This window comes from Drosophila novamexicana, unplaced genomic scaffold (assembly GCF_003285875.2).
Source record: "Drosophila novamexicana strain 15010-1031.04,08,12 unplaced genomic scaffold, DnovRS2.1 tig00000462-arrow-pilon, whole genome shotgun sequence".
NCBI classification, from domain to species: Eukaryota; Metazoa; Arthropoda; class Insecta; order Diptera; family Drosophilidae; genus Drosophila; species Drosophila novamexicana.
This window is the reverse complement of record NW_020824806.1, coordinates 296128-323432: the sequence shown is the minus strand read 5'-3', so window position 1 is coordinate 323432 and position 27305 is coordinate 296128. Positions and strand designations below refer to the sequence as shown.

Here is a 27305-nt window from a genome sequence, read left to right as displayed (position 1 = left end):
AAATACGCGCGCGCTTTGTTAGAGTTCAGTGTTGCCGTGCAGTGTTGTGTAACAGATTGCTCAACACTGACAACAAATGCGCAGCAGCAGGGCTGCTATCGATAGCCGAACTGAAATTTATCGGCGACATATACAAATTCCAACAAGCAAGCAGCAAAGAGAAATATATTGACCAACGAATTGAATTAAATTGCATCAAGAACATTGTTTAATAAGTGAGAATGTCACTGGGAGATGTGAAGGAGCAGCTGCGCGGCTCGCGGACTGAGGCGAAGGACGCGGCAAAGCTAATACAAGTGCAATTCGAACGCATCAGAAATGGCGGGACGACAAGCGTCGCTTTGCGTGCGCTTAAATACGAATTAAATATACTGCGGCAGTTGTGCTGTGCCCTGCAGGAGAATTTCCATCAGCATGCGGACATCTACTGCGACATTGCGGCCGGCATGCTGATACATGTGGCGCCCCATCTGCCACAGCCCGACTACTGGGTCAATCATTTGATGAGCCTGCAATATATACATCATGCGCTCTGCCGCGAGGTAAGTCAATGGGCATTGCTTGAGAGGATTAGGACAGTTCATCTGATTACTTCATTTACCCGCCAGCAAACGATTAAACAATGCCAAAGATTCTATGAGCTGATCAACGCTCAACCGTGCCAAATGCAAAATAAGTCTGAATACAAATATTATATTGACATACATATCAGACATGTGTATTTTTTTGGCCACCAGCTGGGCAAGCAATCGGCGGCGTCTGAGGCCAAGACGCAGCTCTGCCAAGCACTGCAGGCCCTGGGCAAGCTGTTGGAGAACATGCTCCAGCTGAAGGCGGAACAAAACGATGGCTACAGCGAGCTGATGGGCGAGCTCAATCAATTGCTGGGCAAGCGCAGCATCGGTTATCTCAAGAACCTGGCCAGCTTGCCGCTGGCCTCTATGAACAGGCTGTGGAAGCCGCTCTTTAAGCTAATTGCCTGCAATGGCGGCACCACGGACCAGCTGAACGCCCAGTTTCCGGAATATCTAAGCGCCTTGCTGGCCCTGCTGCAGCTGGATGACAATGTGTGGCAGCTGCAGCAGCCGGTGGCGCAGGCGCAGACGCCTCTGTCGCTCCAGCTGCTGCACAGCTGCCGCGAGCTGTACAAAAATCAAACGGCCCAAAACGATGCGCTGCAATTGCTCTACAATTACCTCAAGCTGTTGAACACACAGTCCGCGGACTTGAAGCGCTCGTACATCGATTTGGCCGAGAAATTTGTGCAGTTCTTTGAGCACAAGGCCGTGCCGCATGCCCAGGAACAGTGGTACCTGGATTTTCTGTTTGTGCTGGTGCGCGTGCAGAAGCATCTGCATCAAATTGACAACAAGGCGCCCTCCTTGGAGCGCTTCTGGCAGTGCTTGGGTGGCCAGGACAGCGCCGCGGCATATGCCGCACACTTCGAGCTGCTGCAGTGCCTCACCAGCATGGCCATGAAGATTGGCAGAGGCAGTCCACTCGCCGCCAGCTGCAGCGGCAACGATGCCAGCTGCCTGAGCGTGCGCAAGCATTGCGTCTTTACGCTGGGCTGCTGTGCGACCGTGGCCTACAGCAGCTGGCAGCCGGAGGCCCAGGCGACGCTGCCCAAGGTAAACCTCAAATATAACTAGAAATTTATATATGCCAACTAATGGTGATTTACAACCCGCAGGCGACACAGCTGTGCTTGGCCAGCATTATACACTATGCCATCGATGTGGCCAAGGTCACCAAGTGCTTGACGCCCAACTGCAGCGAGCTGGTTACCTTTGCCTGGTATCTGATCAACATGGCGGAAAAGGTCACGACAGCCACACAAATGTACCTATTGGAGCACCTGTTGAAGCCGCTGCAGGAGCTGCGCCCGCTGCTCAGTCCGCCCTACGCACAGCAGCTAGTGCGTCGCCTATTCAAGGCCAGCGCCCACAGCTCCAATCCGGAGCTGTCCGCTCTTCTCCACGGCGCCTACATAGTCAGCATGAGCTGCCCGGCTCGGCAATTTCAGCAATTATGCGTCTTCTATCACACACCGAAGAACGACACGGAGCAATGCCTGCTCGAGCTGTGCGAGAAGAGCCCGCTGTGCAGCCCGCTGAACGCAACGGAGAAGCGTAAGCTATACGAACTGGACATGTTGGCGGTGCTGGCCAACAAGAAGACGCCAAAGCTGCTGCAGTCCCTGCTGCGGCATTGCCAGACGGACTATCAGATGGTGTTGCTCGGGCGCCAAATGCGCACGGACAAGCGCTCGGCCGGGCAGCAGATCGAGGAGCTGCGTGTGAGGCTGCAGCGCTTGGGCCGCAAGCAGCAGCTGACGCGGCTGCAGCAGCTAATTCTGGGCCATGCCAGCGTCACAAAGCTATTGGAGGCGGCCGAGACGCAGAAAATCAAAATACCCATCAAGGAGATGACAGAGAAGACGCTCGAGGACCTGCTCGTCAAGTACAAACTGTTCGAGCTCACCATAAGCAGCGAAATGCCGCTGCTCGAACTGGCCACCACAGCCATTGGCGCCTTCGAGAGCTTCTATGAACAGGTGAGACCCAAGAAACAATACCTCGACTGGCCAACTAGGAATTTGAGTAGCCAAGCATTAAGATTAGTTTCTTGAAAATCCGTGAAATTGAATGTTTTTAAACTGCAAATTCACTTATTTCTGGGAAATAAATTCACCTGCGTGAGTTCGTGAGATCGACCATATTCACATAGAAAAACGGACGAACAGACAAGCAGGGGTACATAACTAGATCGAGAATATATATATGCCAAATAGAAAAACCCAAAAACAATTAATACGTATTTTAGCTGCTATGGGAATTTCAATCGGAAAATAGGTGAAAACAAGTTTAGCTGCATATAAAAAAACGGACGAGCAGACGGACGGATCGAGAATATATATTCCATACCAAATACAATATGAATTTAGTTATGGGAATATCACACAACCAATCGGAAAATGGGTGAAAACCTTTTAGCTTTGGTTTCATTGACAAATTTAACATGATTTAACTCACCTGGCTTGAAGCTGGGCGTCTTAATGTTTTATATGTTACTCCTTACTCCTTGATTGATCCACGAAAACGAGTGGAAAACAGGTGAAACAGCCAAGAATTTCCAATTATTTTCACTACAATCTCTCCTCCCTACCCTCTGCACAGGCTGACGCGGAACCTTTGAGCAGTGACGAGGCGCTCATCGACTGGGAGGCGCTAATTGATGATGGCATTGCCGCCGCCATGGCGCTGTCCACCATGGGCTACATCCCGCAGTCGGACAATGCCTGGCTGCTGCTGCTGCGCATCTGCCGCCTGCTTGGCGACAGATTCAACTATTTGCGAGCGCTGAGTCACTTTCTGCCGCGCTACACACAACACGCGCTGTTCGACCTGCCGGCGGAGGTGTCGCATGCGGAGCAGCTGCTGGATGAGCTCTGGCCGCAGCTGCATGCGGCGCATCTGCTGAAGCGCCACCATACGACGGTGTTGTTGTGCCTCTGCAACCTGGCGCTGTACTATGCGCGCCTAGATTGCATTCGCCACGCCCAGCTGCTGCTGCTGCACGCGCAGCGGCTGCGGCTCGAGTTCGAGGAGCGGGCGGGCAAGTGCGACATTATCCAGTTGACCATCCAAACGGTCCGCTTTCGCATGTGCTATCAGCAGCGGCATTGCCGCAGCCTGGCCCGTCTGCCCACGGCGCTGCAGCAGCTGGACACGCTGACGGAGAGTGTGCGCAGCTTCACCTGCATCTCGTCCATGGACAACGGCGCGCTCATACTGCTGCTGGGCGACATGGTGCGCGATACCACAGAGTGCACGGCGAATCGGCTAAGCGAACTGCCCAATTTCTCCAACAGCCTGCTGCAGCTGCTGCTCCAGAGCGGGCTGGTGCTGCGCGCCGTCGAGTTGCTCATCTCCTGGCTGTGGACCAATTTGCGCATGGAGTGCCTGGACAAGGCGCACTCCAAGCTGCGCCTCATCGAGCACTTTCTGGGCATGCAGCCGTTGCTCGAGTCGCGGGCAGCTCTGGAGCAGACCAGCAACAAGGGAAGCCTGACCTTGGCGCCCATGGATGCGCAGTCCAAGCACATGACCGAGCTGGTGGGCAAAATGTTCGTCATGCAGCTGGAGCAGGGCGGGGCCTGCGTAGAGCCCATCCGAAAGCAACAACAGCTGACCATGTCGTCGCCGCGTCGGGTAAGTAGCTACCCTCAATTGGAAATCTCTCACTCTTAATCTCTGTCCGCCTCAACAGGAACTGCCGTTGCCCAGCGCCAGGCCCAAGCTGCAGCGCTATGTGTCCCTAGACATGCAGCAGTCGCATCCGATGCTGCGTTCCAGCGTGCAACTGCAGTGCATCTACTTTATGGCGGGCTGCCTGCATGCGCGTCTCTACTTTCTGAATCGGGAGCACGAGCAGTTGGACGATTTCTATGCGCTGGCCAATGCCTGGCTGCAGCAGAATGACGCACGCGGCAACGCTTTGGGCCATATGCTGCTCGTGCTGCACATCTATCAGGCCAACTATTTGCGTGCCAGGCGCCGGCAGCAGCAGGCCATTGAGCTGACCGAAACGGCACTGAAGCTGGCCGGCAGCGAGCAGCTGCAGCAGCGCATCGATGTCAACTATCGCTACAATCTGCTGCTGCAGCTGCGCACGGCACAGTTGGAGCTGCAGCCGCCGAGCAAGCCGCAGAATCCGCGACGTGCGCTCACATTTAACATATCGCCGGAGGAGAAGCAGCTCAGGCCGGCCAGCAAAGCGGCCACAGCTAGCAAAAAGCCAGCTAAATTTGCCATATACACGGAGGAAGTGCGTCCAGCCAGTAGCACCACCAGCAGCAGTAGCAGCAGCAGCAGCTCCAGTGAAAATGCCAGCAGTCCGGAGCGAAAGTCAACCAAGTCCAAGTACAACAAACGCCTGGATCTGAATGCCTGCCAGCTCATCGACATCATAGACTTGAGCGACGACGAAACGGAGGCCGTCGTCCAGCTGCAGCCTGCCAAGTCCACGTCCGCTTTGTCCACGCGCAGCACACGAACGCGCACCCAACGGCAGGCGGACACGCTTGTGGCGCCCCTCAGACGCACAGCCACTGCGCCCAATCCGCTTTCCGCGGAGGCGACACCCAAGACAATTGGCACACGTGCGCGCACCCGACGTCAGAATACGGCAGAGCAGCCGACGACGACGACAACAACAGCCACGCCCAAGGTGGACTCTGTGAGCAGCAGGCGACGCCACAGGAACTGATTACGCTTAGATTCATACGCTCGCCGATATTTTTTGATCCGTTTTTTTCATTTTATGTATTATTCAGCAATAAATGTTACACTCATAGATTCCGTTTGGCGCTCTTGATGGGCAGCAGCGAGGCGCGGCACATGTTATCGCTCCAAAGGCCGTGCTGCGGCACGCTCTGACCCTCCTCTTGCTGGTGATAGTAGATGCCCCTGCCGGACTTGCAGCCGTTCGCGAACTCACCCACATAGCGATTGCCATTGGCTGTGAAAAACAAAGGCTAGGTTCAGCAAGAAGCGCAGTGAGAAGCAAAATTTAGAGTCGAGTTATGGCTTGGCCGTTAATTGCTGCGACTCTTATATATTATTATGACTAAGCTAAAAAACCCCAGCTGGAGAAGCATCTGGCTTCTCAACTCACTCGCTATTCGCTTGCATTGGCATAGCTTAGCCTAGCTTAAAAGTGAGAAGCGCGCAAAGTGAATTAGTTAAAGAAGAAGCGCAGTGGGAAGTAATGTTTAGCGTCGTGTTGACGCCTAGCCGCTTCCTGTTGGAGATTTCATGCTGTTCGCTCGCATTGGCATGGCTCAGCTTATCGCAGGTAGCAAAAAGCGTAAGAATGCAGCATGCGCCTCTCTCTGTGATTCGCATTTTGATTTAAAGTGAGAAGCGCGTAACGGGAATTATTCAAGTATTGTTTTCTATTGAAAATCGAAATATATCAATTTTAGTAAATGGACCGGACTTATCGCATGATTTAAAATAAACTTAAATCTTACGCAGATTTAAGATCTTTTAATACCAACTTGCAAACATCATATCATATCATAAAAACGGATGGGCGAACATAAAGACATACAGATGGTCGAGGATAGATGGATTTGGTTATGGATAAAATATAGATATATTTTATATGTTGTCAAAGATGTCTCCCATCTTTTACAATTATAGTATACAATCGCAATGAGTAGAGGGCAAAAGAGGAGGCAACGCTTCGTCTTCCTTTTATCATCACTTGGTGAATCAATATATATATATAGACTACTAGCTTATCAGTTTACTGTGCTTCGCTTCTCACTTCCCTTATTTAAGTTGAAGAAGTGAAGTCTACTTAACTTCTACCTTCACTTCTTCTTGCTACTCCACAACATTTGGCTTCTCTTTGCGCTTCAAGAGCAACTCACCTGAGCAGAGCGCTCCACGGCCGTGCATGGCATCCTTTAGCCACTCGCCCACATAAATGCTGCCATCCGGCTGCCACTGTATGCCGCGTCCGTGCCGCACGTTGCCCAGCCACTGGCCGTAGTAGACGTCGCCATTCTCATAATCCTGTTTGCCCTCGCCGCAGCGCACATCTGCCGACCATTGGCCCACATAGATGCGTTGCGCGTGTCCGTTCGGGCCGAGGCGGCGCAGCGTGCCATAGCCATGACGCTGGCCGCCAAGCCATTGTCCCTCGTAGATGAGACCGCGTCCCGTGGCCTTGATGCCATAGCCATGATGCTGGCCGTGCAGCCAACGGCCCTGGTAATAGCCGCCGGCGTTGGTGTAGCGCTGGCTTCGAAAGGAGCTGTTGCTGCCACTGGCACGGGTCGACATGTTGCGGGCAACTGACTGGGAATCCGGCACTCGGAGCTGGAAGCGTTGTCGATTTGTCATCTGCCGCGGTGCCAGTCGCGGTGGTTGGGTGGTGCGTTCGGCGCCCGATTCTAATCAAGCTGCTAACATGTCTTGTGCCTATGCCACATTTGATTAAACCACCAGCCCGATGGAGGCCAATGCCTGACACGCAAACTTAACCTAAGCTCGAGGGAGGGCAGGAAGGGGGGGGGGGGGCTTATACAAAACGTGTTTAGTTGTTGGTTTTTGTTTAGTTGGGGTTTCTTGTCTGTTGTCTAGAAAAATAAGACCTTTAATTAAGTATATGTTATGTATAAATTAGGAGCGAACTAGCGCTTAGACATAGGCCTGCCAATGGAGGCTCATATATGTAGATTGGATCCCATGCGCGGATCGTACAAATACTATATATATATATATATCTACATGTATGTATGTAACGTATGTAAAGTAAAAAAAAAAATAAAATAAAATATATAATATTGCCTTATGCGTATCACAATTTGCATTAGCTACAAATTCACAATTCTAAACAATTGATGTAGTCTAAAGTTTTTCCTTTGGGCCCCCGACGGGGGCAAATATGTCTTTTAGCTTTTACAAAAGTTGTTTTTGTTATCTTTTTTGTTGGGGGGGAAGCATTTTGTTGTTGTTGTTGTTGTTGTTGGGTTTGGCCTGCTGCTAAACAATGTCACCGGAGGCGCCATAGTTGAAGCCATTGTTGCGGGCATTGTTCACCTCGAGATGATCCTGCTCCATTTGCTCCTTGAGCAGCTCCAGCTCCCGTATGCCCGACACGGTGACCTCGTACTTGTGCGTCACCAGCGATCGATAGAAGTGCACGGCAAAGGCCAGAAAGATGATCATCACGGGTATGAGAACAACCACAGCTGACCAGGCGGCGGTTGTGCTCAGATCGTAGAACTTCACCCAGCACAGTATCGCGATCTCGACAAGAAAGAGTATCAGGCCGAGGACCGTGGAGAATGCCCAGGCCGTCTCGATGTACCAATGGAGACGCTCGTGCGGCGACTCGTGCACCAGGGCGATGCTGTGCAGATTGCAGACCGTCTCGATGTTGGGTAGAATGCAGGTGCTGATCATCAGGGCGAGCATGTGGACGGCCACCAGCAGGGTGGTGCAGATGGCGAAGGCCACCAGCATGCCGGGCGGTACGCCCGTATCCTTGTCCAGCTGCACCTCCACCATGGCCACCTGCGAGAGCGTGAGAGAGAGAGAGAGAGAGAGAGAGAGAGAGCAAGAAGGAGACTTAATGAGTAAGGCGAGAGACAGAGAGAGCGAGAGAGAGAGAGAGAGAGAGAGATCACAGGGGATCGACTGGCCAATGGCCGCCCCTTTATTATGTATTTCTTTTATATTATTAGCCAATTCATGTGTTCACAATTTGGCAACAGATTCGGTCGCGAATCTACATCAATTTCATATATACATATTGCACATTCAATATTCATATACATATATATATATATATAAATATATGCGAGCAATTTATGCGATTATCCTCGCCTGTCTGCCCTCTATTTTGTTTGTGGTATGCAAGTATTTATTTGACAGGTCTCAGGTATGACACTATCAAATACCCTGTAAAAGCTTTTTTGGGGTTTGCTTTTTAAAAAGCTCTTGAAAATGTTTGGCAAATATGAACTGCAAGTTATACCCTGTATCAAAGTATTAGCAAGGATAATATATAGATCTCTATGAACATCTACTTATCCCAGTTTAAGTTCTTTTTAGACTAGATCTCATATTTAGTTATTTCTAGAAGGAAACAACAAAACTAGATTGACATATTCAGGTCTAGCATTCAGATAATGCTGATTAAAATATATACTATAGACTAAGAAATGCTCTGCCCAGCCAGTGAATACCCTATTTATAGTATATGTGAATATACATAATATATATATAATTTATACCCTATTTATTCAATATGTTAAGGGCGCACTCTTTGAGCCCCATTAAATATTCTTGATCAGTATTCAAAGCCGAGCATTGAGTGTCAGTCTAGATATTTATATATATATATCTGTTTGTATACTAAAAAAAAAACGTTTCTAAGTCAACTTTATAAAACTTGTCATAGGTCAGATAATATATAGATAAATAGATTTTAATATCTAAGGGAACCATGTTAAAAGACGATAAAATTCCTATATATTAAAAAAAAAGGGAAATCCTTTTGTGATTTTCAATAAAATATTACTCTGAAAATCGAAATTCTAAATAATTATAAAAATACATTTTTTGGCCTTAAAGTAAGGCCTTGACATTTACTTTTTTAAGAAATACATATAATATATTATTATATATTTATTTATTGAAATTGACACCAAAAAGATTTGCTTTTAAAGATCTGGACATGCTTTTCATCTATTTAAATAATTCTTGTGTGTTTTAGTTGTTCATACCCGTCTTGTTAGTTTCTTGTGTACAGGGTAAGCAAAAGGGCAATTGCGCCATTATTATTTTAATTAAAGACCATGGCATTAATTGTAGAAACAAACTAATTTTGATTTTTATTAAAAACAAATTGGGTAACAAAACGAGTTTTTCGCATACGAATCGCATAACAAATGAACTGGTTCAATTAAACTGAAAATGAACAAACTCACCATTGCGAAGCCGGATAACAGGGCGGACGTCTTGCTGGAGGCCTTCAGCTTGGCTCGGCTGAGCTGGAGCTTGCGCCAGGAGAGGTAGGTGGGCGAGTGTAGATCTTCGCCGGACTGCGACATGCTGCTGCGTCCAATTCGCCGTGGCTGAAAACGAGAGAATTTATGCTCTTGATATGTGCGCAATTGATATGGATATGCACTGGACGAGGACTGTACTATGGAACTGGCTGGCCCAGCAAAATGCGGCAGCGGCGGCGGAGGCGAAGGTTGGGACGATAGCTGCGCGTTGAAGCGACGCGAGCTCGCGTGCGGCGAATTCGAATGCAAATTGCTGTAGTTGAGATAACGCGTCGAATCAAGGTAGCTGCTCGGCCCCGAGTGGGTGTAACGACTAAGATTGTTGGCGCTCTGCGTCTGCTGCGCCTGTTGCTGCTGCTGTTGTTGCTGCTGTTGATGATGCTGCTGATGTTGTTGCTGTTGCTGCTGCTGCTGATGCTGGTTGCTCAGTCTAAGAGGTCGACACGAGTCGCACATGCTGTAGTCGCCATGGCAGTGGTGGCTGGTAGCAGCGGTCGCCGTTGCAGCCGCCGTGTAAGCATCCACACTGGCCGCCAGCCTGGCCGTTGCATGCAGCGCACTGGCCAGCGCAAAGCGTCTGTTCGCCGTTGCGGCGGGCATTGGGCAGCGACCAGAGGCGGCCAATGGCAATGCCAGCGGCTGCGTGCCATTCTCTCGCTCTGCTTCCTGGGTTAACGGTGTGTCTAGCGTCTCGCTGCTCTCAGTGCGCTCAGTCGAAGTCGGCGCGCTGCCATCGAACGAGCTCTGCTGGTGGTTGAGCAGCAGACTGCTGTGGCTGAGATTTGTGCGAGCATAGCGTAGATTTGAGTACATGCTTTTCAAGTGGAGAGGCAGCAGCTGTTCGCTCTCTGCACGCTGCACGGGATCACGCGAACGCCTACGTTCACGCTCACGCCCTCGCTCTTTATCCTGTTGTTGCTCTTGCAGCGGCAACTGAAGCTTTTGGCGACGCGGCGGTTTAAGCGGCACCTCGTCGCAGTCGGAACGCATGTGCAGTTATTTTGTTTAGTTGCTAGCGGCACTCTCTCACTCACCCTCTCTCTTTGTTTCTCTGTTACGCTATCTCTGCATGTGTTTATCGGCCTATGCACGCATCACACACACATACGCGTGTACGTGTATATAAAACGAATATATTTTTTTTTTGAAATTTTAACAGCTTTTATCGAAAGCTAAACTATAAACACTTCTGAGCCGCCTGACAGCGCTTAAGAGAGTGCGCGCAGCAGCCAAAGAGAGCGAAGTCTGGAAATGTTTCAATTCCTTTTGTAAAGCTTTCGCCTTGAGCTGCTCTCGTGTCAATGTGAAAGCTCGTTTCAGCTGGTTGGCTCTGCTGCTGTGTCTGTTATACTTGCTGACGACGATGCTCTGTTGCTGATAGCGTTTTGTTGTTCTTCTAATTAATTAATTATGGTGTTTGCACCGTGTGCTCAGCGCACATGAGAATTGATCAGCAACTACACGCACACACACACACATACACACACTCGCACCTGTGTCTTTTTTTCTACTTGGTTTAATTGTCAGTTTGTTGGCAAATTTTAGCTGTTTTTTTTTTTCTTTTTTTTTGTGTTTTCTTGCGTTCGCCGCCTTTCTCTATTTTGTTCTTTTGTGTGTGTGTGTGGGTTATTTAAATATTTACTTTTTATTTATAAACATTTTATAGCATATAAAATTGCAAAATACATGTGTCAATAAAACACAATTTAGCACGTACGTATTTTAATTCGAGTACATTCAAAACGTACGAAGCGATGCCATAAACGATAACCGATGCCGCACTTGCGATACTTTAATGGAGACGCGTTTTAGGCGTTTTACCGTTTACGGTTTACCGTTTAGCGTTTAACCGTTTTAGTTTTGTTTTTCAATTGTTTATTTGCTATTTATCGTTAAATGTGTTTGACGCTGAAATATTCATTAAACACGAACACGGGGACAAGTTCAGGGCGAGCAGCGCGCGACACGACAATAAATTGAATAGTAAATTGGCTCTGTTCGAAACATTCAATTAATTTCTTTTCGCATTTTGCATTTCGTTTTGCCTTCCTTTCCCAGCCGTTGCTTCTTCGCTCAGTCTTAATGCGTGGCTCTCACTCTCTCTGTCTCTCTCTCTCTCTCTCGCTTGCTCTCTTTCTATTTGCTTGCTCTCTTTGCTCTCTTTTGCTGTCTGTTCCTTGGCAGACATGCGAGCCGGGTGGTGAGTGGGTGGGTGGTGCGAACGCGGGACAACAACGTCTAGTTAACAACTAACTGATACGGCGACGACGACGGCGATGCCGTTGATGCGGCGACTTTGACGATGGTTGCTGAACTGTCGACGGCGGCGCGCGTGATATTCAAATTCGACAATCAATTCGACGACGACGACGACGGCGACGACGGCTGCGGCCTGCGACGACAAAAACAACAACAACAATATAACAATAGACAATCGAATTACAAATGCTATTTGAATTAAAAACCGAATAGAAGGAAACTAAAACATTGCTAGACAGCAGGAGCGGGACGTGACGGGGCGGGGGGCGGGGCCAGGGGGTGTGTGTGTAAAGAAAACGAAAAAAAAGCAACAACAACAACAACAACCAAAACACATAGACAGCAATGAAAGGAAAGATAGAGATAGCGCATGGCAGAGGCAGCAGGAGAGAGCAGCACGCCATTCGTTCTCGTTCTCTCTCTGACTCTCACTCTCACTCTCACTCTCACTCTCTCGCCGTGTCGCTCTTTGGCAATCAATCAGCGCATTTTTCTACCTGTCGCGCATCCGTTGATCATCAATGGGGAAATCAAATGATGAGCATTTGGCATCGCGACTTGACCCTGAACTATGCTGTGATTGAGCAATTGATTGATCACTGATTCAATTAAAGCATGGACATTGGCTCCGCTTGACCCCCTCAATAAGGCAGAGCAGAGCAGAGGCAGACGCTGTTGCAGAGCAAAGTCGGGCCAAGGCCTGACTTTATTGGAATACTTCATTGCAATTGACATGTCGATTGGATTTCGAACACCAATTGACATGACATTCATCACGGCGAATATCATTAAGGCAAGAAGAAGAGTGAGTCACCCGTTTCACCGAGGCAGAGTAAGCTCTCGTCCGTCCCTATGTTTACTAGCCAAGTTTACGCAGAGCTTAAGGGGAATATTGGAAATGAAACACCAATTGACATGACATTCATCGCGGCGAATACCAAGAAGAAGAGCACCCGCTTCGCCGCGGCAAAGCAAACACTCGTCTCTTTATTTGCCGGCGAATTCCAGTTAGAGCGAATATTGAAATTGGAATATTTGGAATTTCTACACCAACTTCCCGTCTGGCAGTCCCGTAGCCTTTCGACTTATCTCGAGAGGATTAACTGATTCTCAAAGGACACGTTTGCCCAGGATTGTATTCAGGATTCTGCAGAAGCTCCAATGTATTGTGCTTAGTTATTTTCGCTCTTACACTCATTAACCTGACATTGGGTTCAATATGTGTATCAGATTATATAGTACTGAATGCATGTGAATAATGGGGAACAACAATAATGTGCCCGGGTCTGAACCTGTTATCTCATAATATAAAAACTGTGTGTCAACAAAAAGTGTCTTGATTTTTCGATTAATAACACAGCGAATGCGCTTTAGTCAAAACTACAGTATTCACTCGATAAAAGTTACATTGAACAGTTAGTATTTTTTTATTAATATTTGCATTCTTTTCGAATTTCTTTCAAAATCCTTTAACTAAAGTATTAAAAACTTGTATGGAAGAATTAATTTACAAGAATTCAGAGCTTTATGCGAATTGGAATTAGAATTGCAATTGGAATTCTAGAGTTAAATGTCAAATGGTAAGTGTGACCAGCGAATATTTAGATTAGTTGGACAACCTTGTTCCATAAACTCAGCCTAGAAATGGATATTACATATTCCCGTGTAGATCACAATTTCAATTTATGCAATTCGTTCAAAAAATATTATGCAAATATGTAAATGAAAGCAAAAAAGCTTGAATAAGACCATGAAATTGTTAATTAAATCGATTTTATGATAGTAAAACAATTTTTTACGGTATATAAAAACGGTTCTTACGCTGCGAATAAGGAATAAATCCATACTACGAACGGAAAATGTAAGAAACTCTGAATAAAGAAAATCTTACCCAGCAACGCCGGGTAATATTTGTTAGATTATTAAATGACTTATCGCTCTATAAAAGAGAATCGAGAATTGAGTCGTTCAGTTGCCTTTTAAAGCAAATTAATATAAACTAATTATTATTATGCACACATACACACACACACATGCACATACACACGCACATACATGATCATATGTATGTATTCCCATAGGGAGTGGGCTTTACAAAGAGCCTAATTTTAATTTATTATCGTATGTAAACAACTGATAAAGCTTGCGGGTGTCGGGAAAATTTGAATTGAAGAGCGAGCAATAAAAAACTGAAGCAAACAAGTTGCAATTTGAGCCGTCCCGACTGTGCAATACTCTGTTCCCAATGTTAGGCTTGTTCCTTGAACTTGGACAGTTGTAATATAATATAAATTTGTTTATTCTTCTTATTAAACTGCCGCAGATATCGACTTCGCCTTCTATGCGTTACAACTTTCACGAGAAGAGTATAATACTCTCCAAAAGGGTATCAATATTTAGTTACATAAATAACTAATCGACATTAAATAGTTTTTTATATTTAATTTAGCATAACAAAATGCACACTAACCAAACTAATATACCCGCTTTCGGGCCTATGCGAAGAAACTAAGAAGCAAACTCCGCTCGATGACGTCAGCAGCGAGATCAAAGTGTAAAAAAAAAGGTTTCGTTCAATATTTCTTAGCAGGTACATAAACGCACACGCACACATTAAAACAATTTGATTCAGACACACACACACGCAGACACACACATGCGCACAGAGAGAGCGCATGTGGGATCTGGTTCGACTTGAAACGGAGGCCAAGTTTAAAGTTTAGACTGGAGATTTGCCCGTGAACCGCGCGTCGAATTTATTGCTGTTGATTTGACACGATTTGAGTGAGAGAGAGAGAGGGTGGGAGCGGGAGGGAGAGAGAGAGAGCGAGTTATAAAGAGAAAGCGCACGACAGAGACGGATAGAGTGTGAGTGTGAGCGGGTGTTGGGATTTGTTGTTCAATGTTCATGAATTGAATTTATTGTTTGAGACTTACCTTTGATAGATTTTGACTGGAAGCGGGCAGCTGCGGTGCCGAGTTGCAAATGCTGGAACGTTTAAAGCTGGTGTTGTTGTTGTTGTTGTTGTTGTTGTTGTTGTTGCCGTTATTGCTGCTGCTGCCCGAGCTGCTGGCAATATTATTATTATTGTTGTTGTTGTTGTTATTGTAGAAATTATGATTATGAAAGGGCTGCAGTTGAAGCAGCTGATGCTGTTGCTGCTGCTGCTGGCCAGTGGCAATGGTTGTGGCGGCGGCTACCGCTGCGGCGACAACGTGCTGAAAATGCTGAGCGTTGGCTGACGTGGAAATCTCGCTGCCAATTGGCTGCACAAGGGTGCTCAGATTTAGGTTGCCGGCGGTGGCGGAGCGCTGAGCGGGACTGAGGGATTTGATCGTGGACGGCGTCTGGCTGGTTGCGTCTAGGCCGTTGCCTGCAGAGCTTGCGGTTGTCCACACAGACATCTTGTGCGAGATGCAGCGGTAAATTTCCTTAGCTGGGCATCCATTTTGCACGAATTCCAATGCAAAGCAACAACAGAACGAACACGAAAAAAAAACGCAAATATAAGAAGAGACACACAAAAGACAGCGACACGTAGGCGCGACAATGAACATATACAAAAACGTTTAAGTACGACGAGTGTGTGTAAGTACAAATTAAAATTAAAAACAGTTGCACAGTTTAAGTAAAATTACATATTAAATATATTTAAAATTGCTTTGTGTGTGTGTGTTTTCTACATATTAAGCGAAAATGTTGTGCAAATGCGGAACAACAAAAACAGACTGACGCTACGGCTGCTGCTGTTATCGATAACAACAGCGCGCTGTTAGCTCGCATGAGCTGTTAGCTCACACAGCTGTGCTAACAGCGCGCTGTTATGTGCGTTAACATTTGAAATGGCAACCACAGCTGGCAACGCTGGCAAGCAGGCGCGCCATATTTGAATTTCCCTTTATTTTGGACAAATTTTAAAAGAAGCACGTTTAAGTTGTTTCTTAAATTTGCGTGTTTGCTTTAATGCAAGTATTGGGGAAATACAATAGAAAATGCGCTAAATAGCAGCTTGCCATTGGGCCCATTAATCAAAACGCCCACGCTAATTAAATATATAAGTTTTCAATGCAAATAACTGAAAATCCGCTGGCTGTGACACACATTTTAATTTGCAATTCTTATTGTTGCTCTTTGCTGATCGTTTTTCACACAATTTGCTTTGCTCGCTTCCGGCGTGGGCGGTATTTTATTTTTGTCAAGTAGCCGCTGGCTATAACCAATGTATCTGCATATGCGTATGCATAAGTATCTGTATCTGTATCTGTATCTGTAGCTGTAGCTGTATCTGTATCTTTATCTATGCAACACCTTCACGCGCCTTGAACTTGCCAGCCTCGTCGGCCTCAAACCACTTGCCCCAAAAGAAAAATATGCAAATGCCTTTATGTAGATAGACAAATATCTTTCTCTCTCTCTCTCTCTTTTGGTGCTCTGTGAATTAATTTGGCAAATAGATTCAGCTAGAGATACTTTTGTTGCCAAGCCCAGGTCATGTGCCTTTTTGGGCCAATATCTATGCAGCTTTATTTTATTTGTTATAAAACGCAAATTTGTTCAATAGATTTTGCGGCGCCTTTCAAGGTGTTACAAAAATAATACACTGTGTCTTATCGCGGCGGCCCTATCAGCGGCTCGTTATGACGATTTGTTTGTTTTGAAATGAAAAATGGCGGGAGCAGGAGAAGAAGGCAGTGGCAGAGGCAAAAACTAAGTCAAATAGAGTTCAAATAGTCAGAGCTACATATGTTGCATGCCTAATGCCAATTGCATTCGCTGTGAACGTGATGAGTAGGATCGGGAGCCACAAACCAGAAACGGGGCCCACGTGTTGGCCCAACAATTAAAGCCAATTAAAATCAATAAATCGTCTCAAGTACAATTTTCTGTTGGCCCTCAAAGCCAGCTGCGTCAGCTGCCAAAACTTCAAGCTGCGATTTTTTGTTCTTTCTATTTTGTTTCTGATTATTTTTATGCGCAAAGAAGTCGCAATGTCACGGGCTAATAATAAACCTTTTTTACTCAGAAAATTCACTTACGATAACACACAATGCAACAACAACAACAACAACTAGATATGCCAAGCAACAGTTGGAGGTCTTTGAAAAATTGTATGTAAATGTGTTTGTTTATTTTAATGCCCTGTAACTTTTAAAATTAGGTTACAAGGGTATAATCACGTTAGGCAATCGCATGTAACGGGCAGGTGAGAAATATTTCAATCTAATGCTCAAAACCTTCAAAACTGTTATATTTCGCAAAGCTCTTCTATGAGATTTTTATTGTCCTCAAATAAAGCAAATGCAATCGAGGGTAAACGCCATTTTATTGATAAAGTTTCATTGCTCTTCTAGGCGATTCTCATTGCCATTTTAAATTTCACTTGGTCTTTGTACCGTTTAATGCCCTTCTATGCGATTTTCATTGCTGTCATGCACTCAAAGTGAAACGCCATTTGCCTTTGTACAATTTTGTTCTTAACCTTTTAATGAAAATTTCAAAAACTTAATTTTCCTTCATAGTTTTAAAATATACGCATTTCTTAATAAATGCTGCCAAAAACTCGGCTCTCTGTCATAGTGAATATGCCTTTTTTGGGCTTTACTTGCTCTATTTTTAGTTGAATTGTATTTATCCATTTTCACATGCATTTAATCTAACATTTATAGGCCTTATATGAATTAATGAAAATCGCATAGAAAGGCTATGCTTAATAATTTAGATCTCTTCTCTTCTATCTCTCTCTCTCTCATGCTACATTGAATTCATGAAAATCGCATAGAAGGGCGATGTGAAAGTCGTTCGCTCTTTCCCTCTCTCTCCTCTTTTTGTCTCTCTCTCTCTGTTTCCTAAAAATGTGTAGGCAATTCGCAAAAGAGTACAGGGTACCATCTAGTCAGCCATTGCCCGCTTAAGTTTTCTATGTACTTATATCGCAAATGAATTTGTTTACCGCTTTCATATAGTTTTTGTTGACGTTTTTTTTTATTTTATCGTATGACGTGCGTAAAAAAAAGAAAAAAATGTAAAACCTAATCAATAGAAGAATACGATAAATAACTAAAGCTGCAGATAGAAAGGAAAATAATAAAAAATAGGTGAATGTAAAAACAGTTTAGAAGAAGTCTATTTACTCTTGAGCTAGAGACAGTTTCTTGACATGCTTTTGAAATCTACGACAAATATTTAAACAGATATTCCATCTATTTGAACAGATATTTTTTAAAATAACATTAACATCTATGTTCATACAAAAAAATTCAAAAACGTTTAAGAATGCGACACAAAGTGGAAGGGAAAGAAGAACACGTAAGGGCAAGCGACATAACCTTATGTCAACGCAGACAAACAAAATTTACGAATGCGATACAAAGAAGAGAAAGAAGTGTGGAAAAAACCTACGTAAGTGCGAACGAGATAACCTTATGTACATACAGCTGCAAAACATTTAAGAATGCACAACACAGAAGAAGCAAAAGAAGAGTCTTACGTAATACGTAAAATGTTACGTACACGCAAGCACAACACATTTACGAATGTGACACATAGAAGAAGCGAAAGAAGAGTTGCCAAGACTTACGTAATACGTAAGCGCGGGCAAGAAAATGTTACGTATGCGCAAGCACAAAACATTTACGAATGCGCCACAAAGAAGAAGCAGCGAAAAGCGCTGAGAGAAGTAATTCGTCACCCGATTATATGAAAGTAAATGAATCAAATAAACATATAAATTATCATTTTGAAATGCAATTGTGTTTTTTTAATGCTTAATCGAGAGCTTAAAATGCTAGAAAATAAAACCAGAATCGGTAGGTACAACAATAGACAAAGCTAAGTACGCGGCATAACTAAAAGCTAATGGACAAGATAAACATCACATGACAATAGAAATAAAAAGCCCCCCAAACGGGTAAATACCCGCTCGCTGAGCTGTCTAACAAATTAACTTAAGTAAGTAGGGCTAACAATTTCAGATATTCAATAGATACATATACTAGATAGATGGGAATGGGAATGGGAATGCGAATACTCCAGCTTAAATCTTTGTTCAGCGTATCGTGTGCTCAATGTGACCCATGGACTGTTTGCGCTGATTGTTGACCTCGAAGCGTTCCATGATCTTGGCGACAATCGACGAGGGCGGCTGATCGGAGCTGGAGGTGAGGCCGCGATAGCCCAGAGCGCTCGAATCGGCCAGGGAGCTGGCCAATTGCAGACGCTTGACAAACGCCTCCGTATCGATGCCCGGCACCTTGGAGGGCTTGAGGAAGCGTTTCGGTATGCGCGACAGCATATCCTCGGTGCCGACGGGCCCGAAGCCCAGATTGATGAGTATCGCCTCCGGATCCGGTTTGCGCGACTCCAGCAAGCTGTCCACGCTCGAATACCGGCTCGAGTCCGACTGCATCGAGACGGAGCTGTCCCGCAGCAACAGGCTGCTGAAGCGATGCTGTCGCACCGCCTGCGGACTCAGCTCCGGCGCCGTGCTGCACGAGTCAAAGGACTCCTCGTGCCGCAGGCAACGTCCATTCTGGGAACTGCCGCCGCTGCTGCACGAGACGTGCCGCACATGCGGCTCAAAGTGCTTGCCCGGCAGCCGGGGCATGATTAGCGGCTCCTCGGCTGCATCCGGATCGGCGTTCTCCTCCAGATCTGCCGCATAGGCGCACTCGCATTCCGTGTCGTCCACAATGACGGACTGCTGTCGCTGCAGCTTGCGGCGCTTGCGCAGCGGCTTGTTGGGCGGAAAGTGCGCCATGGAGCTGGCGGCGATGCTCTTTGGCAGATTGTCGCTGCTGCCGGCGTGCGGCTTGTGGACGCCAGATGCAGGCGACGCCTCCGCCTGCGGACCCTCAAAGTTGCTGCAGCTGTGCGAACGCTCCATTCTCTACAGGTGTGTACAGGTGTGTGCACAGGTGTTTGTGTGTGTACGTGTGTGTGTGTGTGTTGTTGTTGTTGTTGACTTCAAGTCACGGCTGCTTGAATTACGTGCGCGCTGCTGAGCTAGGCTATGCTCATATTTGGTAAGGGGTAAAAACCGACACGCTTCCGAGCTGGCGCTCAAGATCGAGATCGAGATCGAGATCGAGATCAGGTTTGTGCTCGATGACGAAACAGCAAGGCCTGGAAACTGGAAAAGGCCTCGAATCTGGCTCCGACCTTGTCTCTGGCTTTGTCTTTGGCACTGTCTGTTTCTCTTATGGTCTCTAGAGCTGGCTCTGCCTCTGGCAGCTTCTCTAGGTTTGTCTCTGGCAACTTCTCTGGCTTTGGTTCCTTATCTTAGGCTGGCTCTGTCTCTGTTTCTCTGCCTGGCATTCGTTGCCGCCGGCTCTGCCTCTGGCAATTCTTCTGGCACCTTCTTTGGCTTCGTGTCTCTGGCGCTGGCTCTGTCTCTGGTTCTCTTCTCTCCCTCTCTCTCTCTCTCTCTCTCTCTGTGACACCTTCTCTAATAGTCTTTCGCTTTGTCTGTGACGATGGTTTTTCCTCAACCTTTGTTCCTGGCTCTTTATCTGTCTTTGGTTATGTCTCTGGCGCCTGCTCTGCCTCTGGCACTGGCACCTGGCTTTGGTGATGATTCTGTCTCTGGCTCCTTCTCTGGCGCCTTCTCTGGCTTCTTCTCTGGCTCAGGCTCTGGTTCCGTCTCCGGGTTCTGCTCTGGCTCTGCCTCTGTCTCCTTCTCTGTCTCAGGCTTTGCCTCAGGCTTTGTCTCTAGCTCCTTTTCAGCTTGTCCCTGGCTGTGTCTCCTCTTCTCTGGCCCTGAGCTGCAGTCTCTGGCCAAGACGATTTGTGTGCGGCGTATTTAATTTATTTAATTTATTTGTATTGATATTTGTTTAATTCGATGTCTGTTTTGCTGCATCAACAACGATTACGACAATAATTTCAATTATTTGCCTTCTTTTTTTCTTTCTTTTTTTTTTTTTTTTGTTCTGTGCTTTGTTTTTTTATTTATTGTTTTTTTGTGAAAAAAAACACACACACACAAAACGTGTTTCGCGCCGTTTCACCTTATTAGTCGTTTATTTGTTGCTTTTTTGTTTTGTTGTTTGGCTTTATTTTATTTTATTTTATTTTTTTTTGCTTATTTCTTGCTTCTCTCTTTTGTCGCTCAGTTGTATTGAACGTTAATCAGCCGCTGAGCACTTCTGACCCCGGATTCGATCGGACGGGCAGCACTTGACATTGATATGCGAAGACGGAATTCGGGCGGAATTTGTGCAATTGAATACGAAAAAAACAAAACAAAACAAGGTAAATGGCAATGTTTCGTCAAGTGTCTGGCAAGAGTTGAGTTCGACTGGCACAGCTTTATTTAATTCGATTTCTATTATGATTGTTATTTATTTATTGTTAAGTACACAAATCAATTATAGAGTTTAGCTCTCTGCCGCTCTTCCGCATGCAAAGCTAAACCGCACGGCGCAAACTGATCTTCAAAACTGAAACTGAAATCACGAAACGGCAGGCGGGCAACGCCGCGAGGCACGCGAAGCCGCTGCCAAAGCTCGCGGAGAGTTTGTAGAGATTGCGCGAGTGGAAGAGCGGCAGAGAGGCGAGCGCACGCGCTAACTCTCCAACGCGCGCACGTGTGCATGTGTGTGCGTGCGTGCGTCCGTGTGAGCTGAGAGCGCAAATTGGAAATTGTTTTGCGGGCATTCAACAATTTTCTCGAGCACGACGCGAATCTATAAAAACTTTTGATTAAAAGCACAACGTTTTGCGGTTAACATTGCGCCTCCTCCTCCTCCTCCTCCCTGCCCCTCTTACACACTCAGTCCACCGCTCGCAATGTCTTGTGCGCACAGGCGCCGTCGAAAGGGGGCTTAAAGCAACTTATTGCGCCTTTTGAGCTATTTCGACTAGACGACGCCTTTCGCTCGCTTTTATGTTTTTCAAATATAGATAACTAAAATATTCTATCCATATCTAAATTTCTAAATGTCGCATTTTAAAGATAGCCTGCTAAATATTAATTTATTGTATTTAACACGTTCTCTGAACGTGGTCGGAGACTTCTTGAAGGGCCCGCCATTAAACGGCCCAAACGGCTGTGGGCAAAACCCGCCATTCGAAAGCATGACAAACAAACATGTTTCACTGTGGTGGGAGAGTGCAGCGCAAAAGCTAACGGATCGAAGCTTTTGGGCAGCTGATCGCGTGACAAGCTTTAACGGTAAGCGGGGCGAGCTTTAAATGCAATGCCAATATGTCAATGGTTAGGAATTCTACAAAACGAAAATAAACATGTTAAGCAAGTCGACTTCTAAATGCCCTTACGCATATTCTTGTCTCTAGGAAGTTTTGTGATTGAATAAATATATTTAATAAATATTTATAAATATAAAGCATGAATTCAAAAACTTTAACTTTACTTTCTTTGCAAGAGAATGCGACATGTTCATGGCCAACACCAACAACAACAACAACAAGAACGTAATCAACACGAAGAAAAACATTGTTTAAAGGCTTTGTTAACAGTTCATGAAAAGTTGTTGCAAGAGTCTTAGCCGCAATATTGATTACTCGAACCCATTTGGAAATGTGTGCCAAGATAAAAGCAAAAGTCAATTTACACAAGACATCAACAAAATTTGGCTTTTGGTATCTTTCGCTGAAATACTAACAAAAAAAAAAAGAAGAAGACGGAAAACAAATGAAAAAACGTGAAGCCATAAATTTGTATATGATCCATTTCAGCATTTGCCAACAGCCCCAACCCAAACAAATCCAACCCCATTTAACCCGACAAACATTTAATAAATAAGCGGAATCTATTTTTAGAAAAGTAACAAGAACGACTAATAAATACCCTGGCAGGACTTTGACCGAAAAGAGTAAAGCTTACAATTGCCGATTTGGTCAAAAGAATATTCAAATATTAAATATATTTAAAAGAAAAACTCTGGGTTCGACAAATTCTTGATTGGATTTATAAGGATATCAAGCTATATATATATAGAATACATATATGTAGTAGAAGTCAGGTTTGGTTAAAATATGTATTGTAGCATGTTACATGATAATTGATAATAAAATAGGTTTTCATACTAGAACTTGATAGAACTTTTGACTTATCTTCCCTATGACAGCTATATTATATATGATATCCGATTTTACCGAAATTTGTCGAGAAATCTTGATAAGCAAAATAACAAGACCTGAACTGCATTCTGCAGAAAAGCCAACTTGTCCAGAGACTCTTGATGTTATATTTAAAACAGAAAGATTAGTTGATTTATGAGATCGAACCTGCCTTCTAGATAATACTCGAGAATATATAAGCTTTAGAGGAACAGATATGTCATCTTTATACTGATCGAGAATATATATACTTTATGCTGTCAGATATGTGTTATAGTATCATGATCGATAATATATATCTTAATGGGATCCTTGATAATGATCGAGAATATATATAGTTTATGGAGTCGGAGGTGTCTCCTTCTGACTGTTACATATTGCATGTCAAAATTATAATTACTTTTAGAAGAGTATGGTAAAAAAAAAAGAAAACTATAATAATTACATAAGTTAAATAATTAGCTGGCAAGAATTCCACTTAAAAAAATCGATAGGAGGGGGCAGTGAAGGGGGAACCGCATTCAAAATAAGGCCTGAAACATCTGGAGGGAAGTCTCATGAGAGAGAGAGAGAGAGAGAGAGAGAGAGAGAGAGAGAGGAAAACAGGTGATAAAGGTCGTCCAGCCCGGCGGATATTCCAAAACGCAATCGAGACTCGCGCCAGCATGATTTGAACTTTGCTTCCTTCCAAGCATGCATTCATATACTATATACACACATATATGTATATATATTCGACATTTGAATGTAATTATAAATGTTGATAAATGATTAACACATTGCATTTGCACATGCATCGTCAGAAGTTAACAATTAATGCTCTAACTAATTGCAAAATAAATATAATATATAAAAAAAAAAATAAATAAAACAAATTAAATTGTTGCAGTTTTATTCACACGGTTATGAAAGATTATTATAAATGTATACGTTAGCATATATGTATTTATTTATATATGCATCCCAACCGTGTCCCAGGCACAATAACTGTTATTACCCGCCTCTGATAAAATACTTGGAAGACAAGTAAGCGGTTCTAGTCGGGAGCTCCCGACTAGGGTATACCCTGAACCCTCTTGTTCCAACATCAAATGCATATATATACATATATTCTATTTTAGAAGCTATATGTCAAGTTTGGTGACTCTAGCTCTTATTATTTACCAAAATTGCCCAAAAAACAGGATATCGATATCGATTTTTATCGATTGCTTGGAAACGGAGTAGGTTATCGATTATCGGAAACAAACTCGATCTGCGCGGGCACTAGGAGCACCTACATCTAAAATTTCACGTCTCTATCTCTTATAGGTTCAGAGATCCTTGAGTTCATACATACGGACGGACGGATGGACGGACGGACGGACGGACAGACAGACGGACATGGCTAGATCGACTCGGCTATTGATGCTGATCAAGAATATATATACTTTATGGGGTCGGAGATGCTTCCTTCTGCCTGTTTTGCCTGGATTTTGCACAAATACAATATACCCTTATACCCATTTTTAATGGGTTCAGGTTATAAAAAAAGAAGAAGAAGAAAAAGCAAATATCATCAGAGGGAGTCGAGGAGTTTTCTGGTTCGCGTGCCGTCGCACGGAATTGTTCATCAGTAACGGGATTTTCGAACTGGAACCGTTTCTATTCGAACCATGTGCTATTGGATCGCGCCCTTTCAATTGAATTTAATTGCTTTCGAATTCGAGCTGTAAACATTTGCAGTACAAAGTATTTAAGTGGGGCATGCACGACGTGCAGATATCCTGCAATAGGTTATTCGTAAGGCAAAGAGTAAATTGGCTGTTTTCGATACTTTTCGAAGTTTGCAGATTGGTACTTTACAACACTGGTATTTTATAACAGACACATATGCAATTCTACCTTCTTCCTCCAAGAACGTCTACTTCCAAGTCTGGAACGTCTACTAACATTCTATTTAACTCGATTTGTGGAATTTCAAAATTAATTTATGTGAATTTATCATTCGTCTTTCATACGCCCCGCCCCGTATGGCATACGCCACATTTGATATATGTGTGCCTACATAATTAATTTGCTGGCCTCAAGTCTTATAGTTTCCTAGTTCGATTGATTCGAGGTTTACACACACACAAGCACAACCTTAAAATGCCCTTAAGCGCCTATTATTTTTACAGGGTATAGAAATGAAAGTATTTAATGCAAGGAAGTGCAACAGTTTTTAATAAATTATATAATTAGTATAACTCAGATTCTTACCTGTGGCAGATGCTCAATAAAAGTGCTTCAGAACAAGAAAACAACTCAATTAGCTTGCATTTGGTTATGCGTGAAACCGTTATCGAGACGTTCGTTAGGTAAAAATTTTTGTATAACGGCGTCTGCAACTGTTTGCGCTTTCTAAGCCAATCGGAATTCCAGAGCTTGCAAATGCAGGGCAAAGACAAAGACAGAGACAGCTAACGGAGAGCGCGACAGCGACAGCGACCACTATAACTGTAAATCACAACCGGCGCGATGCACACGCAGCAGCGAACTGAGTAGTGAAAAATGGTGAATGGCTTTTCACTTGGCTTCTATTGTTATGTCTTCAAGTTGGTTTATCTGTGGCGCGTAATCAGCTTTTGTCATTCGCGCTGACATTAGAGATCATCTGGGATCTTATCTTTACTGTGTGCACACACATACTCACACACACACTTGCAAACACGCACGCATTAACTGTCACAAAATTCAGGCCTTGTATGCTTAGAATTTGTTGTAAGTGTGCAAAATTGTTGGCAGACTATTTTTATCGTTTTATATTTTGTGCAATTTGTAATTAACTGTAACTGTAACTGTAAAATGTCTGGACAACAGGCGACAGCAACAACACCGCCAAAAAGAAAAACTAATACTGAACTGCCAAAAGCCAAGCAGACGACGACGACGCGTTCGTTTCAAAGTAGTTTGCATGCGGCGCAATGTGAAGAGAGCGAGAGCGAGAGAGATTCGAACAACAGTTGCAGGCAGGCAGGCAGCAGGCTGGCAGCGCTGTTGCCATAGCAACGTGTCTCAGAGTGGATAGCGCACTCGCGAACAATTTGATGCATGCTAGTTAAGCGCCTAATTGAGTGGGCGCTCTTGTGCACAGCATGTGGGCAAATGCAGCTTTCTCCGGCATATGCTACAGGTCTGGCAACACTCACACCCCTAGCAGCAACAGTTATGCTAGAGTGCGAGAGTGCAAACGATGCATGCTGTATGCTCTGCTGTTCGCACACTGTTAACATGCTGTTATAACAGCGGCAGCGCTGCCAGCAGAGCCTCGCGCCATTTTTGAACATTGAATTTCCGGTTGAAATCTCTGTTAAATGATTAAACTTAAAAGTATTTGCGATAAGTGGCAGATAAGGTATCTAAACATTTAGATAGGCTCTTAAATGATCTAATTTGTGCAAATATTGTTAAGTAAATACATAGAACGTTTACTTTTTGTTCTTTATTTAAATTTTGTGTATTCATTATGATAATATTGTACAATTTGTTCATTTTTGTTTTGTTTTGTTTTGTGTTGTGTTTTGAAAATTTCTCAAGCTCACATACATACACAAATCGCATGAGTTTCACTTGCGCTCAGTTTCAGTTTTACTTTTAACTTTTACTATTTTTCGCGGAATCTTTTCCAACAGGTAACAAAAAATAAATTATTGGCTTTTTATATATATATATATATATATATAGAGATATATATGTATACAACATATATGTATATATATATTTTATATAGACAGAGCATAAAACTTATCAACTACAACTAAACATACAGATTTATAACATGTCGGCAAGATATTCGATTCTCATTCTCATTTGTAAAAACTCTTCTTCCGCTATTCTCATTTATATATTATCATTATTATTATTATTATTATATTCATATATCTTGAATTATTAAGTTTAAGGTTTAGACTATAACTAAAAACAAATTGTGATGTACAACACCGAAGATGACGAAACTTGTTAAGAAATGTTGCTTACATTTTAGACAAGAAAGAGCATAAGCTTGTGTGTGTGTGTGTGTGTGTGTGTGTGTCGGTGTATTGTTAAAAATAATAAACAAATTATAATATAATATTGAGCATTGAACGTGATGCGGAGAGTATTCGTGGAAGGAAGAAAACAAAAGTTATGAAGCAAAAGCTTTCAAGTTTCTTGCGGTTACACTTCACGTTAATTGTAATTGTTGTTTAAACAATTGTTAATTAAATTAAGTAAGCTGTTAATTATGGCAAACAAAGATTGTAAACGCACAATGTCATATATGTGAATGTATATGCTGCATAAAATTTCAATTATCCTTTATGTTTATATGTTCATTACGATATATATGATATATGTATGTGTATATATTAT

The 27305-nt window shown here is 44.1% G+C and overlaps 4 protein-coding genes across 7 annotated transcripts; 1 reads left to right on the top strand and 3 right to left on the bottom strand.

Moving 5' to 3' along the window:
- The first annotated feature begins 148 nt into the window (after positions 1–148).
- LOC115761096 (protein three rows) lies at positions 149–5279 on the top strand. The gene is made up of 5 exons (XM_030702718.1): positions 149–542; positions 609–1631; positions 1694–2557; positions 3180–4214; positions 4273–5279. The coding sequence occupies exons 1-5, from the start codon at positions 222–224 to the stop codon at positions 5269–5271; spliced, it is 4242 nt and encodes a 1413-aa protein (XP_030558578.1). The 5' UTR covers positions 149–221; the 3' UTR covers positions 5272–5279.
- Positions 5280–5300: 21 nt separating this feature from the next.
- Positions 5301–7097, bottom strand: LOC115761099 (MORN repeat-containing protein 3). The gene is made up of 2 exons (XM_030702725.1): positions 6443–7097; positions 5301–5523 (listed from the first exon to the last, which is right to left on the bottom strand). Exons 1-2 carry the CDS (start codon positions 6915–6917, stop codon positions 5354–5356), a joined length of 645 nt encoding a protein of 214 aa, XP_030558585.1. The 5' UTR covers positions 6918–7097; the 3' UTR covers positions 5301–5353.
- Positions 7098–7174: 77 nt separating this feature from the next.
- On the bottom strand, positions 7175–25189 carry LOC115761097 (calcium release-activated calcium channel protein 1). 4 transcript variants are annotated; one of them, XM_030702722.1, is made up of 4 exons: positions 25173–25189; positions 14789–15288; positions 9512–9658; positions 7175–8093 (listed from the first exon to the last, which is right to left on the bottom strand). In XM_030702722.1, the coding sequence occupies exons 2-4, from the start codon at positions 15254–15256 to the stop codon at positions 7560–7562; spliced, it is 1149 nt and encodes a 382-aa protein (XP_030558582.1). In that variant the 5' UTR covers positions 15257–15288; positions 25173–25189; the 3' UTR covers positions 7175–7559. The 4 variants fall into 4 exon arrangements, with proteins under 4 accessions (XP_030558582.1, XP_030558581.1, XP_030558583.1 ...); XM_030702721.1 differs by lacking the exon at positions 25173–25189 and having other exon boundaries at positions 14789–15550; XM_030702723.1 differs by lacking the exons at positions 14789–15288; positions 25173–25189 and adding an exon at positions 10627–10746.
- LOC115761098 lies at positions 18599–21779 on the bottom strand. Its single transcript, XM_030702724.1, has one exon. The coding sequence runs from the start codon at positions 19732–19734 to the stop codon at positions 18898–18900; it is 837 nt and encodes a 278-aa protein (XP_030558584.1). The 5' UTR covers positions 19735–21779; the 3' UTR covers positions 18599–18897.
- Positions 25190–27305: the final 2116 nt, after the last annotated feature.

What these genes read in the sequence shown, in the direction of transcription:
- LOC115761096 (XM_030702718.1), top strand. Translation starts at nt 222, where the DNA reads ATGTCACTGGGAGATGTGAAGGAGCAGCTGCGCGGCTCGCGGACTGAG. An exon ending in ATCATGCGCTCTGCCGCGAG is followed by an intron (nt 543 to 608) that starts GTAAGTCAATGG and finishes TTTACCCGCCAG; the next exon opens with CAAACGATTAAACAATGCCA. An exon ending in TCGAGAGCTTCTATGAACAG is followed by an intron (nt 2,558 to 3,179) that starts GTGAGACCCAAG and finishes CCCTCTGCACAG; the next exon opens with GCTGACGCGGAACCTTTGAG.
- LOC115761099 (XM_030702725.1), bottom strand. Translation starts at nt 6,917, where the DNA reads ATGACAAATCGACAACGCTTCCAGCTCCGAGTGCCGGATTCCCAGTCA. An exon ending in CCGTGGAGCGCTCTGCTCAG is followed by an intron (nt 5,524 to 6,442) that starts GTGAGTTGCTCT and finishes TGTTTTTCACAG; the next exon opens with CCAATGGCAATCGCTATGTG.
- LOC115761097 (XM_030702720.1), bottom strand. Translation starts at nt 10,582, where the DNA reads ATGCGTTCCGACTGCGACGAGGTGCCGCTTAAACCGCCGCGTCGCCAA. An exon ending in CTGGGCCAGCCAGTTCCATA is followed by an intron (nt 9,659 to 9,730) that starts GTACAGTCCTCG and finishes TCTCGTTTTCAG; the next exon opens with CCACGGCGAATTGGACGCAG. An exon ending in TGTTATCCGGCTTCGCAATG is followed by an intron (nt 8,094 to 9,511) that starts GTGAGTTTGTTC and finishes ACGCTCTCGCAG; the next exon opens with GTGGCCATGGTGGAGGTGCA.
- LOC115761098 (XM_030702724.1), bottom strand. Translation starts at nt 19,734, where the DNA reads ATGGAGCGTTCGCACAGCTGCAGCAACTTTGAGGGTCCGCAGGCGGAG.